Genomic DNA, 20,148 nt, shown 5'->3' with positions numbered 1-20,148 from the left:
GCTGTATTGTCCTCCATGACACCGTGGTTAAGCAGTAAAAACAGAGCTGATCACCATGACGGCCACACAGGGGGGAGAAAAAATAAAAATAAAAATAAATCAAACCATGACAGCATCCTTGGACTGCCTCACATGATCAAGTGACACGCTCAAACCTGCACAAATACACAGTCGCTGGTACCATGTACGGAGCATGGACCTGAACGTTGGTAAAAAGAAAAAAGAAAAGAGGAAGGCGAGGTTACAGGTTTGATACTCCAACCCCCTTGATGACGACCTGAGGAGTGGTCGTGGGATAGAGCTGGACCCCTCATCCGCGACCGAGAAAAATGAAGAAAAAAAACACAAATAAAACTAAAACTTGCTGTCGAATGAGAATCCAAACAGATCAGTTCAGCCCAACGCTACAACAGTTCATCTTCTGTAATTTCCTGTACTGACAAAAAAAAAAAAATGTAAAGAAAAGAAAGGAGCGTGAGCAAAGAGGAGGAAAACCGTGGCGAGATACTGTGGAACTGTGCACAATGTACGACTGACTGGATCTGGATCTGTCTCTGGGGGCGTCCTTCCTCTCCTCTGAAGACTTGGGTGTGGGTGAAGGGGGGGTGGGGTGAGTGGGGTGGGGTTAAGGCTGTGTGTGTGAACATGCGATACTGAACGTGGCTCCGCAGGAAGAACCACCAGGCCACCCCGCCTCCCTCCCCTCAACCTGCTTTTGTTGCTCCCCCCCCTGAGCGGCCCTCGTCCAGAGCCGAGTCCAAATAGACGCTCCGGGGCGGGAAATCAGGGCGTCAACGGAGGGCGGCGTCAAGCTCAGATCCAAAAAAATCACCTGGTCAGATGCTGGATGTTGCGACCATGCTCCCTTCCCTCCCCTCCCCTCCCCCCCTTCTCCTCCACCTCTTCTTCTCTCCCCTCTTCTCTCCCCTCCCCTCTCCCCTCCCTCTCTTCCCTCCCCCTCCCACCCATCAACCCATTTGTCATTTCCTCCTAGCTCTCCCTCCACCACCACCACCATCACCACCTCCTCCTCCACCTCCTCTTCCTCTTCTTCTTCTTTGTAAGCGCCTCGTCTCTAATTGGATGGCTGGTCACGGCGTGGCCAATCAGGAGCACTCCTCCCCGATGCGTTGGCACGAGCGGCCCACCTTGCGGTCCAGCTTCACCATCTTGAGGACGGCCTCCTCGCGCCCACGGCCCAGATGGTCGAACAGACAGTCGTGCTGCTCGGGGAGACGGTGGAGCATGCAGAATACGTAGCCTGGGAGGGAAACCAAAAAAACAAAAACAAGAGCGGTGAGGAAAGAAGTGACCCCGTTAAATGTTTAGCTGCTCCTTCTTTAAACGGAGAAAAAACATCCCATAATGCTGTTGCTTTAATCTAAAAAACCTTATCACACAACTGAATTCAAGTCTCTAGCTGATCTGCACTGCTTTCCCCTTTCATCATGCATTTAAAATACATGTATTACAGTATTTTTATGACACTCTGCCTTTTTTTGATGTGTTAAAATACAGACAGGAATGTGTTATGTTGCACGGATCTTTACATTTTTATTGAATTACACGCAGCTTTGAGCTTCAATCTTTATAGAGCTCTGTGAGTCATAAAATGTCTTAAAGCTGAACTAGTAATAGTGTGTAAGTAAGGATGTAAATGTCAAAAATATTTACTAAATATAAAAGATGAATTTACAGAAACACTTAGCTGGATAACTGGCTCTCTGTTATTTATACATATGAGGATTTTTATCGACATTTTTTGATAAAAGACTTTCACATAATAAAAATTCCTTCTTTACTTATAAAGGTAAGGTAATGTATATTTTTGTATTTTAAGGTTGGCATCTTGAGCATCCATCTTATGGCATTTTTCTCCCTGTTATAGCTCTTACTTATTATTTTTGTTTTATTTTACTTTATTTATTTATACATTTATTCATTTTTGGTACATTTTCTTTCTTTTCTGCTTTTGAGGGTTGTGGTGGGTGGGTGGGGTATCGGAGTTAGTTGGTGTTCTGCTTCTTTTTCACCACAAGTAGGGAAAAATATAAAACTACTGGAACATATACTGGTTTCTAATAAAGACTTTTTGTGGAGATAGATAAATTAAAGTGTACTTCAGACATGCTATAAACATACGTGTAGGTATTTTGATGATTTGTTTTACTTGGGTGGAGCATTAGTGGGTTTGCTATATATAAACAATCAACTCTTAAACTGTGAACTGTACTTATCTCAGTCTGATGTCAGCAGTGGTTTGTGTTGGTTTACTTTTACAGTCTAACAGTGAAACACATTTTGAACCACAGCTGTGCGCTGAATCAGTAAAATTAGACGTGTGTGTGTGTGTGTGTGTGTGTGTGTGTGTGTGTGTGTGTGTGTGTGTGTGTGTGTGTGTGTGTGTGTGTGTGTATGCTGTCCCTTTTAGTAGCGATGACACATGACTTAGAGCTCCAGTGCATCGTGGTACATTACAGTCCATGTTTTTTAGGACTATAAATGTAGGATGTGTTCACCTACATAATAATAGAGTCTGACTACTGCCATCATTCCACATATTGTCCTGTTTTTACTCCTTTGATTGCACAAAAATGACATGTTAAAACATTTAAAACCATCATAAAACAATAATAAGTTTGATTTACTTGTAAGAACAATCACTTACATTTTAAAGTCAATTCAAATCTTGTTCTTTCATGTATTTATTTGCTTTCTGCAGCAGCTGACTTTGTTTTTGACATATTTTTTGAACCACAGGCTCAGTGAAATGAGCTGCAGTGGTGTTCAGGTGAAAGTTAGTGTGTGTGTGTGTGTGTGTGTGTGTGTGTGTGTGTGTGTGTGTGTGTGTGTGTGTGTGTGTGTGTGTGTGTTCTTTTTGCTGGTGGTGATGTGCGATGGAAAGCCACAGTGATGTGTGGGTACTGACCACAGCGACAGGAGCCCAGTTCCTGCTGTACCAGCTCTAGTTTGGTTTGGCAGCGATAGCAGCGCCGACGGTTTTTCTGCTTGGGCGTCCCGCGGGCCTCCTCGCTGCTCCCCTCCTGCTCTTCTGTGCGTGGCCGTTTCTCTGGCGTCGCCTCGCTCTCTGAGCCCGAGGCTGCACAAAAAAAGAGAAAACCCAAAGATGGAGTTTGAGAGTGTTCAAAGTGGGACAGAGTCACGCAGAGTCACGGGCAGGAAGACGAGGCCGGCTGTACCTGATTCTCGTGGACGTTTTGTGGGTGTGCAGAGTGTGCCTTGAGCTGTTTCTGTGCACGACACGCCTGCAGATGGAAGAAGAGACGTGTGAGATGGGATGTGAAACTTCCTCACAGTATAACAAACCACATTTGAATCAATTAATGTGGCACAAACTCCAATAAACATACAGTTTGTAGTTTAGTGCTATTGAAAGGCATCTTCCAGTGATAGATGTGAACAGTTGGTATTGAAGGGTCTCTGAAATATGAGGAAGTTATCTCTTGAAACCTGGACAAATAAAAGCCTGAGTGAGTATCTGCTGCAACAGTAAGGAAGTCTCTTCCTCTTGGTTTACGACCTGCAGCCTCTGTGGAAACACACCTTTATAAATCAACCTTTCTCTCACCTTTAAATGTTTTAGTGCTTGTTTCCGTTGTGCGTTTCCTTTTGAAAGTCCTCTGTTTGTTTTGCTTTTATATTTTTATGATCTTCTATGTTTTAATCTGGTTTTTATTGTTTTTCTTGCTTCTGCCTCACTGAATGTATGTTTTTATTGATTTTGTTTTTAATGTGTGCATTTCAAGTTTTATTCTTGTGAGACAATTTTGTAGTATTTTTAGGGATGTCAACACCTCCTACTACTGGAACTCTCCACTTTAATAGATCACTATTATGTCGTCCCACATTAATGATTTTTGCAAAACAAACAGAGAAACGGTCTGCCAGCAGGATAAGAGTCCATTTCTTTCCACAGCACTTTGTCTTTTTCAGGAAGTTCAATGAAATGATCGTCAATACCGAAAACAATAGATGACAGATGCCTCCACTGTTGTGTGGACAGACGGACGTTTCAACAACGCTCTTTGAACATGAAACTAACGGACTGACTTTCTCCACTGATTCTTAATAAAGTTGCTATTTTAAAACTTCATTAATAGTCTGACTCTCATATCACAGTGTGTTACATAGACAGTTTTTATCAGTTCTGAACATCCAGTATGTTCACTGTGTATTGCACCTCTTGTACTGTACGTGTGTTCCAGTTCTTCCAGTATCATGTCACTGTGAACCGGTGCACTGCTACTGTTGCTGTTACTGATTGATAACTGTGTTTCTAAAGGTGAGGAACGCTGCTCGGCCTCAGTGCAACCTTCAAGACTTCATGCTACTCTTAATTATGAAGAAATTACTGCTGGTGTAGTCTGAAGCGCAGCGATTGTTGGGTGAAATTTGCTTCTTTGGTCATTTCAGGTGAAGATTCAGCAGCCCCTCTGCCCTGTGGCTACATCCAGTCAGAGCTTTACTCTCTCTCTCTCTCTCTCTCTCTCTCTCCTCTCTCTCTCTCTCGTCTCTCTCTCTCTCTCTCCTCTCTCTTCTCACTCTCTTCTTCTCTCCTCTCTTCTCTCTCTCTCTCTTACTCTCTCTCTCTCTCTCTCCTCTCTCTCTCTCTCTCTCTCTCCTCTCTCTCTCTCTCTTCTCTCTCTCTCTCTCGTCTCCTTCTGTACTTACTCACTGAAGTTAAAGATGACAATTCATCAGCAGTTTTGTAACCGACTGCCAGTGTCGTATTTATCAAGTCTGTATATATAACACATCTTTTACTCCAGAGTCAAGGCTCGTCCACACCAAGAACTACAACTATAAATATATAGTTTAAAAAATGGGTCCAACTCCAGAACTAGAACGACATCGACAGCGGAGAACGATATCGTCGGATCACTCTCAGAGCGATTTGATGAACGATAGAAACGCTGACAGCCAATCAAAAATCCTTCCTATAAACCATACAGCACAAGAACATCTGCATCCAGCCTGATATTTACAGTAAAACTTCATTCTTTATATAATTATATTTATTTACTTTAATGCAGCTTTGCTCCTCTCTCATCATGGAATGATGCGCTGTAGATTGGAGCAGAATGACACCCAGAGGCGATTTGTTATACAGTTATTATACAAAATTATTTATGGTACAAAGATGCTGAAACTTTGTTTGTATTGTAGTGTGAAAAAATGTTGTTAACAAATCTTTTAGACTTCAGATCAGTGCTCGGACTGTATGCCACAGCTCAATAACAGCTTCGGTCTGCTGCTGTCTAACAGTAGGGCTCGGCAATATATCGATACTGTATCAACTTCGTAATAAGAGACTAGATATCGATATAGAATTTTGGATATCGTCATATTGTGATATCGTGATGACACAGGTGTCTCCTCCTGGTTTTAAAAGCTGCTTTATAGTAAAATGTCCTTTTCTGATTATACCAGACTGTTCTAGCTGTTCTATTATTTGACTTTACCCCACATTACTGATGATTAGATGTAGTCTCCACTGTGTAAATATTGTGTGAAAGCATCCCTACAACATCGATATGGAGGTATTTGGTCAGAAGTATCATGATATCTGATTTTGTCCATATTGCCCAGCCCTAGTCTACAGGGGGTTATCGTTCTTAGTGTGGACGGCCTTTTAATATCAGCATATATCTAAAAACTTTAATCTAACGTTTGCAAACTTTTTTTCCCTCAATTTTCCTCTTCGCTCTGTGTTTTTCATCAAAGCATAACCTGGCATATTTTGGTTGTTTTTGATTCCCGATTCATATGGATATGATAAAAAAAATAAACAAATAATTAAACAGCGTGTGTGGAAGCGTCGGTCATCTCGTCTTACCTTCCCTCGTGCTGGGAAAACGTGGGCGATGGCTCTTCGGTTGACGGCTGCTCGGAGCTCGAGGGCGGCGACGACAATAGAGACTGGCTACTGCTACTGCTCGTCTCGCTACTGAAGACAGGTGATTGGCTACTCCCAGTGCTTTGGATAGGGTTCGAGGTGCAGTCCTCCCCCGGTTGCTTCTTCTCGATGTCTGTGGTCCAAGAACAGTGAGTTAGCGAGTTACAGAGAGAGAGAGAGAGAGATGGAAAAATGGGACAGAGAGAGAGAGAGAGAGAGAGAAAGAGAGAGAGAGAGAGAGAGAGAGAGAGAGAGAGAGAGAGAGAGAGAGGAGAGAGAGAGAGAGAGGAGAGAGAGAGAGAAAAAGAGACGACACAGAAACATCAGACTCAAAACATTCAGATCTGGACTCATGTGCTTGTTTATGGTTTTGGGTGCAGATAGAAGATATACTGCCTCCTGTCACTGTGGCTGTAATAACAGGTTTTATGCAGCTTGTGCACATGTGTAGAAAACAGTGCATTCTATCTTCCAGGGAGGATAACATGATATTTTTACATCATAAATCTGCATCCTGAAAGATGTTTAAGTCAATATATGAACATCTTTTTATATTAAATCACAAGTGTGGCTGCAGCAGCGTAGTTACAATCAATCAATCAGTATTTATTTGTAAAGCACTTTTCATGCATAGTAATATTACACAAAGTGCTTTAGATAGTAAAAGAGATAAATAATGACTCAATAAAAACAGAAACTGAGGAAACGCTGTCATAACTCATGAATCTGCAGGTTTTATAGGATAAAAATGTCAAAATTCAGAATACCCAAAGAAAAAATAAATAAATACAATAAATAAATAATCAAATAAAGTCACTATAAGATAAAGTGGGTAAAACCAGAAATGTGAGGTGGGACATTAAAAGGAAAATAAAGATAAGAAGAAAGAAAATAATAAAAAAAACTGAAGAGGAAATGTGTTGAAGTAAAACGTATTATTAAAGGACGGTTTCACTCATTTTTCACTGTGTAATATATGTATATTTATATATTCTCACTTTAAACCTGTGCAATAGCAATCTCAACTCAAACATATTATCACTCATCAATATTACTTATTTACTTTTGTACATCATGTTACTATTATTTACTGTTCATTGCTTTTGTACAACTTTTTATTGATGCTTTCTTACTTTCCACTTTGTAGCTGAAATATTGTAAATGTCCTCATCATGGGACTAATAAAGGATTATCTTATCTTAACACAATAACCATGTGTCTAATGAATACTGACAGATGTCTGACTGTACTGTACGGACAGTTCATCTGAAGCTAAAATGAGGCTCCAGCTGCTTAAATTGGTCAAACTGAAGCTGATATGTTTCATAGTTACTGACTGCTGGTGTCAAATTTCCTCTTTTTGTTTGGATCCGTCTACTGCAGCTGGACAGGAAGACGCTGCCCGTCCACACAAACAGGGAATTCTTTTTACTAAGGAGACAAACTGTGTAAGTTATACGCTTTATTTACTGAATATGATCTTCAGACTGGATTAATCTCTGACATGATCAGACTACCTGCTCTGTGTGTGTGTGTGTGTGTGTGTGTGTGTGTGTGTGTACTTTACTGATATCATGTTAAAGGACTTCTGACTGTCTGTCTTATCTTTGACCTGCTTTGGTCTCAATGTAACATAAAAACTCTCAGCCAGTACAGCTGAGAACTCTTCTTTGTTGGTGCATTAAAGGGTCAATCCAACTGGCTGCTGCATAACACTGTACTCTTATTAACCTCACAGACATCTAGCTGATTCATTTAGAAAAGAAAAGAAAAGAAAAGGGATGCATTGATTTAGCCTATTGTTGTATTTGACAGAAAATTATTTGGCAACTATTCTGAAAATCTAAGTATTGTTTGAGTCATTTTTTTTTTATATATATATATATATATATAAAAAAAAGGTAAAAATGCCAGAATTTCAGGTTCTCAGATGTGATGATGTAATACTTTTCTTTGTCCTACATGAAGCTACAGTAAATATCTAATAATATAATAATAATAATAATGATGTAATAGTCATTTCAAAAGGGCGACTATCTAACTTTTTAGAAACAAAATAATTCACTGATTAATAATGAAAATAATTTTTAGATGAACAGATGAAAACAAACATCTTTACCTTCTTGAAATGTGAATATTTGCAGATAGTCTGATTATAAAAAAAGAATATTTGGATTTTGGAACATGGTCAGACAAAACTTTCACTTTGAAAATATTCTTTTTCACCATTTTCTGACATTTCATACACTAAGTATAATCAATCTACTATGTGATTAAGTAATAAGCAGAATCATTGATAATTAAAATGATAGTTATTTGGATTAGTAGTGCTGCTCAGCATCTTATTTTGAAGGTTTAGATGACTTTATAAGTTAACTGTGCTGAACTGAAACCTGACACACGAGGAGAAAGACACGCTCCTCTCTGATGACTGTGCTGCACTCAGACCCCTTTACATAATGATAATCTCAGACTCTATTGATCCTCCATGATGTTGTCTTCACTTCTTCTCTGTCTCTGGGGAGGTTGAGGGAGGTCAGCCTCGATTTGAGTCTCTCCTCCACATGTGGGCTAACCCACTTCTGCTCTGCCTTGGTACTCGTGTGGATTGAGTCTATTCTGAGCCTGTGTGATGCTCCAACTCAACGCCGGGGCCCTTAGGTCCTCGCTGTCTGCCATATTCTCGCTGGTTGCCATGGACACCGACGGGGCTGCAGCTCACCTTCAACCCATCCTCTCCCAAACCAGACCAGAGGAGTCATTGACGAAAACTTGATGCATACTGTGACATTTTTATCTTTATATAGGAATTTGTCACATTGCAGGAAAATAAAGCTTCTAAATTTAAAGTATTTCAAAGTAAAATGCTGAATGTGTGACTCTAACAATCAGATGATTCTGCCCTTAACAGTAATGGTGCTTTATGGTTACATACACTAGAACTGCAAACGGTGGCTGTATCACGTTGGGAGTGTGAGGCCGTTTACTCATCCCTCCATTTTCCTCCAATGACTTATTAGCATTGTTAGCATTCCTCAGTGAAATCAGCAGGCAGAGCTAGCCTGGAGCTGCTGCTAGCTGAGTCGCTGTCTGTCAGGGAGAATGGCTCCGAGTGCCAAGAAACAACTTCACTGCTTAAAAAAACAAACGTGGAGCCATTTTCCTCACGTTTACAATGTGACACGTGAACGGCTGAGTAACCTACAGAAGACTCAAACGGAGACTGAAGAAACGTTATGGTCAAAAATGCATTTTTTTGTTGTTGATGTTTTTAATTGTTTAATGTGTTTCTTTTATATTTCTTTGACTATTATTATTATTGTGTGTGATATTCTTTTAGTTGTATTAAGTTTAAGTGATGTATGAAGCACCTTGTAATGAAATTAAGTAGATTATTGTTATAATTATACATTTAGGAGTGCATCTGTACTTTAAAAGGTAAACTACTGGGAGGGAAGTGATAATAAAATAATTTAAAGTTCAATTCACAGGTCTTAAAAACTGGTACGCCTCAAATTTGTCAGTTCATTTTTAGAATAGAAGAAGGGAACAGATGATAGCAGCTCCGCCTCCCAAAGCAAGAATGAGGAACAGGACACCGCTTCTCCAAATACAGCAGCAGTTTAAAAACAGACAGTATTTACAGTGCTTATAAAATTATGTCGTGACAAGTCTGACTTTAGCTGCAGAGCACATTTATGAGAGGGGGGAGAAGAAGAAAAAAAGTTCAGGCCGTAAAAAAAACAAACATATGGTTATGATGACAGCTCCGCTAAAAGTGGAAATAGTTTTTATTACTAAGATTTAAAGTGAAGAAGGTGAAGTTACGTAGTTCCACAGTTATAGAGGCAGCAGGAAGGTCAAGCTTTCTCATTTCAGTTTGACCCACTGTTCATTTTATTATGTTCACTGTCATAAAAAATACAAAATATATCTATATATATATTGTGTCTGAAGACTTACCAGCAAAACATTTGGAGCAGAGGTTCATGGTTTTACTGGACCTGCAGAGACACAAGAGAGAGAAAGTTAAAGTCAGTGACTGAATGAAGGAAAATCTATGTTTTATTAACCCTCACATACTGTTCATATTCTACCCTCACAGTAAGAATATCCTCGTTAAAAGTGTTTCTATACCAAATGTTGAAGCACAGATCTCTTTAGAAAGCATCAATAGTCGATCTGACTGATCAATAAATGTGATTAAACCTTGATTCATGTTTCAGAGAGCAGAGAGAGTGTATTTTTTAGCTTTTACACCACTAAACATCTACTGATCACACAATATCATGTCCTATTTTACCTCAGACATGAAAATATAACATAGCAATAATGATTGAAATGTTATTTTATATGTAATGTGTAAAATGAGCAGAACTTTATGGAGCTGTGGGGTTTATTGTATAACCATTACAGCCATCAGTCTTCACTGCTACATCATAAAAAGAAATCCTCATAACTACTATCTTATTCAAACTATTAACTATTCATTTCACTAAAACACATGAAAATAGATACAGAGATAATCTGAACCAGAACAGCCTCAATGGACAAAAATACGTAGCACCTATACTTAAAATATTTTCATTTTTGTGCATTTTTTGAGGCACTTTAGGAAAAGATAACATTCAAAAAGACATCTGGGGTGTTTTTACAGCTGTCAAATGTCAAATGGGGCCAAATTTGATCCGAACTGTATGTAAGGGTTAAAACTGTGTTTGACTCTCTTGAAATAGATATCAGTAACAGTCATAATGCTACTTAATATTACTCTTAATAAATCCTTTTCTCCTGCATCAAAGTTTAGTTTCTACTTAGTCAAACTGTTGCTATGGCGCCATTTCTTTTTATTATTACTGTGGAGTTGTTGTTACACCGACTGAATGACGCACATGATCATTAATTATCTGGAGAATCATTTGCAAATAAAACATTTAAAAAAAAACACTTTCCAAACACATCGTTTCCAGAGTAAACTTTATCCACAGTAACTAAAACAGAACAGCTACTTCCTCCGTTACCAGCTGGATCTTTTCCTAATAACTCAAAGTCATACTTGCATCACATCCTGAGCGTCAAACACATCTTTCATAATCTCTTTTAAAAAATGTTTTAAAAAAAGTTCCCTCTCAGCAACCTTCGTCCTCGTGCATCATTTCAGCAATCGAGCTCGTGTGTGTGTGTGTGTGTGTGTGTGTGTGTGTGTGTGTGTGTGTGTGTGTGTGTGTGTGTGTGTGTGTGTGTGTGTGTGTGTGTGTGTGTGTGTGTGTGTGTGTGTGTGTGTGTGTGTGTGTGTGTGTGTGTGTGTGTGTGTGTGTGTGTGTGTGTCAGGACAAACTGACACTGAAGGAAAATGACAAACAAAGGGGAAGTGAAAGGATGATGTGGGGACAGAACTCTGACCCAGCTGCTATTAAACACTACTATAGATCACTGAGTGTCTCTGCAGATAAAAGCAGGTTTAACTCCAAAGTCAGCTTTAGATCACTTTGTCTTTAAGATGAATTAACAAATAAAAAACATGTTTTATTCGTGCTGCAAATGTAAATATTTTAAATAAATGATAAATCTAAAATCCATCAATCGAGCAGGACGACAAAAAAGTAGAGTTTAGTCTCATCTAAGGACTCAGAGCTGAGTGTCAGATGACCGATAACGCAGAGATGTTCAATGTCCTCCAAAATAAAAATGCCAAAGTTACACCAGGAGTTTTATTGGATTATAAAATGTACCGTGGTAACTTTAAACAAATAAAAACTGAACTAAAAAGACAAATAAAAGACACACCTTGTTAACAATGTAAATTTATACTTTGTATTTTTGTTATCAGGATTATTTCATTATGTATTATTGTCGACGATGTATCATTATGCTAAATATCTAGATTTATGGTGTTATGTTATTTAGTTGTCTAACAATGTCTACACCAGCACCAGAACCAGCACCAGAACCAGCACCAGTACCTGTACCACCAACCCTGCATCCATGGAAGTTACTGTTATCATTGAAAACCACATTTAAAAAAGGAACAGTAAGGTATATTTAAAAAGCTGAAACAGCCACCATATCTCACTATCCTTTCAATGCTTCTTGGTGCCTTATGGGAGACATGAGAGCATTTTAAGGAAGAAAATAACATTTATCATTTTGTTACTGTGATAAAACACCATTTATATGACTGTAAAGAAGTAATGTGACTACACAGCGTAATAAAACCACTAATAACTGGATGAAGCATTCTGTGATACTGATATGTGTCCTTTAACGCTTCATTTTAAGACCAGCGGACCTCCATGAAATCTGCTGATCCTCTGGCAGGGGAGTGAGGGGGTGGAGGTGGGGTGGGGGGGTTAATCCTTGTTTAATCCCTGCTCTTCTTGGTGATTTCACCTGCCCTACAGGTACAGTGTGTGTGTCACCTTCTGGACTTCTCTTTAATGTTCAACCCACCACAATACGTCTCTGTCAGCCGTGTGAATGGAGCCGAGGCTGGAACTCCGCAGGGTATTCAGCATCATTGTCCCTACAGGAGCTATGTGACTAATGCTGCAGGACTGGCTCCCACTGAATGTTTCACCTGCACCGAGGAGACCGAGATACCTCAGTATATACAAAACACGTTACATTTAAGGTCTGGTTACGGTTTTTTTTTATGGTGCTCCGATACGTCCACCTTCATATTTGAGCCATAACTAGTACATGAGGTGTTTGTGCTGTTTGTCCTCCCTGAATCAACACCTCGCTGACACAGAGTCAACACGCACTGAACACGAGAGGCTTCACAAACAGCTTTACTGCAGGACTGTTGGCTTTATTAGTCTGTACAGGTGCGACCAACACACTCATAACTCTGTGATAAGTTAACGATCCAAACGGCAGAGATGACCATACCGAAGGTCTACGTGACGTCTACAGCACAGCGAACTGATGGCTGTAATTTACTGTATACTTATTCAGCTGTCTCACAGATGCAGCACAGTCTGTTTGTGTAGTCTGTCTTTAATTATTATTCACAAACACAAACACAAGCTAGAAATGTTCAGTCATGTTTTTAAAATAAAATGTCAAATATTCGCTGCTTCCTGCTTCTCAAATGTGAGAATTTAAAGCCTTTAGTGTTGTTCACATCTGAAGACGAATCTGGCCTTCGAGAAATTTCAAATAACGGCCATTTTTCAACATTTACAAACAAATACTAGATCTGTCACTATAACTACTTTCATTGGACGATATATTGTCTCAGAAATAATCGCGATAAACAATATTATTGTCATTTAAAAGATCATTTTATACAACTGATATAATAATAATATAATAGCATAATAATGCAAAGGGGGGGTTGGAGAGTGGGCGAAAGTCATGTCCATGTATCATACGATAAGTCCACATATAGACATGATGATGCTGATAATTACGTTATTGTATAAGTCGCTAATCATTGTGTTGGTCTGACAAAACGTGAAATCTGAAGATGTCAATTTGGCTTTTGGGAAATTTTAAAAAAGACCAAACAACGACTCAATTAACTGAAAACAACCAGCAGGTTAATCAACAATGAAAACAATTGCTTCCTTGTTTTTTTATCTTCAAAAAAACACAAACATTTTGGATTTAAAGACTTAATAATTAGCTTTGCATGAGACTCATATTAGACGAGTGCAGCACTGAACTCCAGTCGAGTATAAGTTAACCAGCTGTGGAGGGACGACACTTTCCTGTTATCATATTAATAAAAGCAGAAGATAATAAAGATGTTTCCACATTAATGCAAAACTACAACTCAGACTTTAGCTTCATGTCATTCCCAACTTTGTTCCCTATCATCTTATTGCAATTCAGTGGACTAAAGGACACAAGTGAAAGGTTTAACACACAGTACGCTGGTGTAAAGTGACATCTGCCATGTTACTTTAAGTCTCTTTTACCAGATCATTGATGAAGCTCTATGAAAGGATAAACTCCTCTCATTTATTACACACACAGGCTCTTATATGAGTCATGTACTGAAGATGTTTGGCTAGACTCTTGACGTCTCCTTCCTGAACAAACTGTTTAAAAATACGATATTTTGCAATCTAAAAAAAAAAAAAAAAGCTGACAATGGAAAGATTAATCGCAGTATGAGGTCAATCTTGTCAGCTGGTGTACAGAGAGAGAGAGAGAGAGAGAGAGAGAGAGGAAGGGTTCATGGGTCTGACTGTCTGTGCTCAGTCTCAAAAGATAAAAGCTGCATCTCAGCTCGTTGTGAAGGCTCGAGTGGCTCCTGATGGAAAACTGTCAACAGAGCCTGAAGAACCCCGACGGACATTTGCTGTGACAACAAGCACCGTCTGTGTGTGTGTGTGTGTGTGTGTGTGTGTGTGTGTGTGTGTGTGTGTGTGTGTGTGTGTGTGTGTGTGTGTGTGTGTGTGTGTGTGACAGGGCTCAGACCGGCTCTTCTCTTATCATCATTTGCAGTCCTTTCTTTTGTTTTTCCTGCTCAGTTTCTCCTCTCTTCTATCTCTGTACATTCATGAAGTCACACTACTCCTCTCTGCCTTACAGACGCCTTCTTTACTTTAACGTAGCGTCCGTGCTGTCACTTAAACGTCACTCATTCATGTAGTTTAACGGAGCTGAGCGGCTTTTACTTTGAACATTTGCAGGTTTGCTTTCAGAGGTTAGAGAAGATCAGTCTGACCAAGTTCAGACCTCTGCACAATAAGACTGAACCATCGTCAAAGAATATCTAATTCACATTATTAGAATAACGGATGTGTTTTATGATATTAGCAGGGCAGATCAATAAAATATCTATCTATTGATCTATCATATATAGGGAATAATCACATCATTATTCTCATTTAAAATGATTGTAGTGTGATTTTAATGACAGGACGTCTCTGCAACACCACAATATTTAATTTAAAATGATATTTTAACATATTTCACCTTTTAAAAATGTGCCTCGTGCTTTAAAAATTGCAGGTGACCATTTCGAGATTGATAAAAATGTAAATGAATTGTTCAGCCCAGCTTTGCACTTCATCCTAATGAGGAATTAATTACTCTTCAATTAATGTCTTTAAGATAAAGATCTGATGGAAATAAGAGGATTGATTTGTTCTGAGAAAATCAAATAAGGGTCAAATAAAGTTCATACAAACTGAAATTAAAACGTACACACACACACAGATAAATCTGTCCGAGGCAAAGCTACTCAAGCCAAAACTAATTCAATTACACGTCAGTATCACTTGATCTTTGATGAAGCTCAAATATGATTAGAAGCCACGTTGATGAGTCTGAACTGATCTGAATGAGGAGACTTCAGAAGCGTCTGTGAGAGCTGATGGGAATATCTGATTACACTCACTGGGGGAAAGGAAGAAAAAAAAAAAAAAGAAGCTACGGCAGAGTGAAATATGTTGTTCAGGAGGTTAAAAAAACAAACGACTGGTTCCTCAGAGAGCAGAAAGCAAAGTGAAAAAAACAAACACAGAGAAGACAAACAGAAAACAAGCTTCTCACCTTGAACCCTGATTCAAGTGAGACTAACTTTCCTTTTACTACATTCCTCTCAATATTCTCCACTTACTTATTAATAATAGTCCAAAAAAAGGTTGAAAAATAACAATAAATAGGTTGAGTGGTGCCAACTTAAAGCATTAAAACATGAAGCTCAAACATACTGAACACAAACTTATCAAATCACTGCATTTAAGAAGCTTTTAAAGGAACATTCAAACTGATCTGCAGCAGCTTTACAACATCATGCCGATACTGAGCTGATCAGAACTACAATAAAATATATATTATTACATGTTAGTTGTTCCTGTGTTCTCTGACAATGATATAAACAGGTACAGTGGATCGCCTTGTCTTTAAAAAGGCTGCTCACCAGACACAGATCAATACATATTTCTGTCAGGCTGATAAATATGTTTGAGCTCATTTCATATTTATTTATTTATCTTTGTAAAGTTATACTTCCACATCTATGTTTGCTGATGTCTATTGTTTGATGTACTGTTGTTGTTGTTGTTGTATGTGTGTCTTGTAAGTTGTCCTCGAGTGCTTTGAAAGGTGCCTTTAAATAAAATGCAGTATTATTATCATTGTTTAAAAACAGTCAAGTTGGGTTTTTTCAGCTGTAAATTGCACCGTTGTTCTTAAAGCTGATGTATTTACGCAGAGATAATATTAATAAGTATGTTTTAATGAGTGTAAAATCACCTGATAATAAGATTCACTGTGTTTGTGTTACCTTATAATGAGCCTTTATATCTACAGAGGGAGCGGGTCCTCTTCCACAGAGCCTGCCATGTTTCTACAGTAGCCCAGAGCGGACAAACCACACACTGGCTTTACTAATGACCTTTCACAGCAGCTAATTCACCGCTTGAGGCAGTTAAATCCTACATGCTGCACCTTTAAATAACCTTAGTAAAAGGCAAAAATGTTGGTTTTATGTTTCAGTAGAAATAAAGAAATGAATATCTGCCATTAGATCATTAATTGGTTGTTGTTGTTTTTTTAAAAAGGGGACATATTTCTGATTCTGTTGTCATTTATATTGTGATAATATGTTAGATATTTAAATGTAGGGTTAACTTGTGTAGAAATGCTCCCTGAAAGTCATAACTCAGTAGTAACGGTTGTCTCTACCTTACTAATGAGCTGTCGTCGGCTCGTTGGTTGCTAAGGTCGTTGCTAAGGCGTTTGTATTGTTCGCTCGCATATTACAGGTCAGATTTTAGCTCGAGCGCGTACGGATGCGCTTGAGAAGTATTTCTAGTAAGAAAAACAAGAAAAAGTAGTGAAACCAGGAGGGGGGGGGGGTTAAAGAGACAGGAGCTAAAACGGACTGTTTTTATACAGAGGCTGAACTGAGCGGCTGCATAAAGGACCAGTAGAAGATAAATAAGGAGTTTTTAACTGGAAATCATGCAAAGATATTCCAGTAGAGACACAGAATATAAATATAGAGCTGGAGATGTGCAGAATATGTCGTCTTTATATTCTCATAAATCAATATCTGTATAAGAATGCTTCACAGTTATTACACTGATTAGCTTCAGCCACACGAGCAGGAACTATTTAACCCTTAAACAGGCGAAACAGTGGAAAATGAGATGTAAAAAAACACAATGTGATGTTACTAGCTATCTCATTTGAACCTAAAGTAAAACATTTCCACATATATTTTGGATTTTATGAGTTGTATCTCCACCAGGACACGTTGCCCCTATTAAGGTATAAAACGGTCATAATGGTTAAAAAAACCTATTAAATGTTTTATTTAATATAGAGATGTGATACATTCTTGCTTTCCCTTGTCATTAATATAACACACTAGTTTCTAAACTGATTTTTATCATTTCTATCACAGTATAAACCTCCCACAAGCTTCAGTTCTACCAATTCAAAGCACATATACGATTTAACAACCACCTTAACTAATCATGCTACTAACAGAGTGTTAAACAGTCTGTATCTCCTGCTGCATGTTGCCTGTTTAAGGGTTAATGATATCAGCAGGTTCTTTAGAGGAAATAAAGCATGCATACATTCAACACATGGTTATGTTACCTAGTATTAATATTATATGAGACTTTTGCTCCTTTAAGTATTAAAAAGGTGTTGTGGAAACCGATTAGCCGTCACACAAGGGTAAAATCTCAATTTGCTCTGCATCAATCTATCTGCACCTTGAACTAACCACAAATACAACACCATATTAACATGTGGGGAGAAGCATGTCATGTAATCCTGGGTAAGAGTCTGCAATCCTGGCTTTTGAATAAGCTCCAATGGCTGAATTTAAAGCCAAACCGTGTAACCTGGTTCAGGATCTTTTTAAGAGGCCTTGAGTTTCAGGGACATGTGTGAAGTGGGACAGGACAGCCAGCAGCCTCAGGCCAGGTGTTATTCTGAGCCGAGGCAAGGGGCTGTAAACACACCACGCTGCCATTTGTGTCACCTGACATTGACAGGTGGGTTACTGGTTCCTAGTTTGCTTACCGATGAAAAAAAATGAAGGCAATTGGGGGCTGGGGGCTAGGACACAGGGGGAGGGGAAGAGGGTGGTAATCAAATGACAAGTCATATGACAATGCTCTACATTGATAATACCTCAATACATGAGGGCTATTATGGTGCTGGGTGTATCTGACATCACTGTTAGCTGTGTGTGTGTGTGTCATTTGTTAATAGTCCCAAAGGGCTTGGTTTTCATGTGAGAATGAATTCTGAATCATATCGTCACACCAAATATCCCCACCTCTATCTGCCATGTTACTATTAAGTCTCTTTTACCAGATCATTGATGAGGCTCTATGACAGAACACACAGGCTCATAAGTGAGTCATGTACTGAAGATGTTTGGCTAGACTATCGACGTCTCATTCCTGAATAAACTGTTTAAAAATACACGATATTTTGCAATTTAAAAAACAAAACAATGGAATGGAATAATGTGTGTGTGTGTGTGTGTGTGTGTGTGTGTGTGTGTGTGTGTGTGTGTGTGTGTGTGTGTGTGTGTGTGTGTGTGTGTGTGTGGTTAACTGAATTTATTTCTGTGCTATTACATGACTTAACCAGGAAGGAGTAGTCAATCGTGTTTGTTTTAGTATTGTTGATTAATAGTTTTGTTTTTTTAAAGGTTACATGTAGTCATTTTGTCCTATTGGGTAACACAAGGCCAAAGGGCTTCGTGTGTGTGTATGTGTGTGTGTGTATGTGTATATGTATGTGTGTGTGGTTAATTGGATGACAAGTAACAATCATATGTCTTTCTCTGCCATTACATGCCTTAACAAGGGAGGAGTAGTCAATCGTGTTTGTTCAGGTTCAGTATCGTTGATTATTTGTTTTTAAAAAAGGTTACATAGTCTTTTTGTGCTATGGGGTAACAACACAGGAGACATCAGTGAATCACATCCGGTATGCAACACACACATCCACCACTTTGACAAGACAAGTGTGTAAAAAAAAAAAAAAACTCCTCAAAAAAAAGAAGAAGAAGAGGAAGAGGAAAACAAAAACACCTTTTTTTTTTTTTTAAATATATCAGTGAGGCTTGGTTTAAAAGGGTTTTTAAACAGAAGAGAAAACAGGGTTAGGTTTAAAAGGAGCCTGCTGGCAGTAAATCATTTTCTCTGTCGGTACGTCATCTCCTGGCTTCACTTAAATAGCGTTAAAAATACGATATAACACTGCTGAAAAACACAGCAGGCCTGAAGTAGCTTTAAAAACGTGTCAAACAATGGAAATGTGGTTCAGTTTTAAAAAGCTGGAAGGGTTATTTATTAGTTCCCAACCCCCCACCACCTCTCTCTCGGCCTGTAACACACAACAGAACAACAACAATGGGGTAGAGCATAATTTCCCTTAAACTACAATGTTAGTCTTATCTATTTTATATATATATGAAGAGGTTTAACTCTTACCCCCAAAATCCACAGGGACACCGGGGAGGTAGGCTCGGAGCTTTGCTTCTTTCGCTGGTGTCTCCCATGATGATGACTTCTTCCAACACACACACACACTAAAAAAAACCACCCAGATATGGAAACGCAAGGCCGGGGATGAATCCGAGGCCTGGTCGCTCAATGAAGGAGGGGAGCCGAAGAAGGGAGAAAAAAAAACGACCCAATGGTTAAGTTAGGGGAAAAATACAAATGTCCTTTTTTGCTTTAAAGTCCATAAATTGGTGAGAAAAAAAAGGTGGCGAGCTCGTTTTGTTTCCGTTTCGGCCACAAAGAGAAACAATGTTTCGTGTGAAGTGGAAGAAATCAATCAGCTGCTGGACGCGTTTGGACCATACTAAAAAAAAAACAACAAGAGGGGCGTCCAAAGGTTTTACTCGACACTAAAAACTGTAGAAAAATCCTCAGCTGTCAACTGGTACGGATAAAACACGATTGTGTCGACGTTTAAGTTTAAATACGTGGGTGGGGTATGAGAAAAGGAGAAAATAAATAAGACAAGAGGAAGGACTTCCCCTCTTTACAGTGCAGGACCACCCCTATTCACACGTCGCTGATGGGAGGTATGCTGGGCCGCCGGTGTTACACTCTGTTTGGTCACCCAGCAGATTCAATGACCTGCAGTGTGTTTTAAGATGCTTTAAGTAAATATATGTTTAAAAAAAAGAAAGAAAGACATTATTACCCACATGTAAAATGCTGTTTAACCCTTTAAAGCCTGAACCATCAAATAATTGCCAGAAAATCTTAATTCTTTGACAC

The 20,148-nt window shown here is 38.9% G+C and overlaps 1 protein-coding gene across 1 annotated transcript; it reads right to left on the bottom strand.

Annotated features, from left to right (window-relative positions):
* Positions 1 to 1,038: 1,038 nt before the first annotated feature.
* Positions 1,039 to 19,911, bottom strand: zfand3 (zinc finger, AN1-type domain 3). The gene is given in 7 exon segments (XM_062437526.1): positions 1,039 to 1,261; positions 2,930 to 3,100; positions 3,201 to 3,266; positions 5,858 to 5,876; positions 5,878 to 6,050; positions 9,881 to 9,921; positions 19,348 to 19,911. Coding segments are annotated over 7 exon segments (693 nt in total). The 5' UTR covers positions 19,416 to 19,911; the 3' UTR covers positions 1,039 to 1,106.
* Positions 19,912 to 20,148: the final 237 nt, after the last annotated feature.

The sequence above is a fragment of the Scomber scombrus genome, chromosome 17 (genome assembly GCF_963691925.1).
Source record: "Scomber scombrus chromosome 17, fScoSco1.1, whole genome shotgun sequence".
Taxonomy (NCBI): Eukaryota; Metazoa; Chordata; class Actinopteri; order Scombriformes; family Scombridae; genus Scomber; species Scomber scombrus.
Note: the sequence above shows the minus strand (reverse complement) of the source record. Positions and strands in the feature narration are given on the sequence as shown.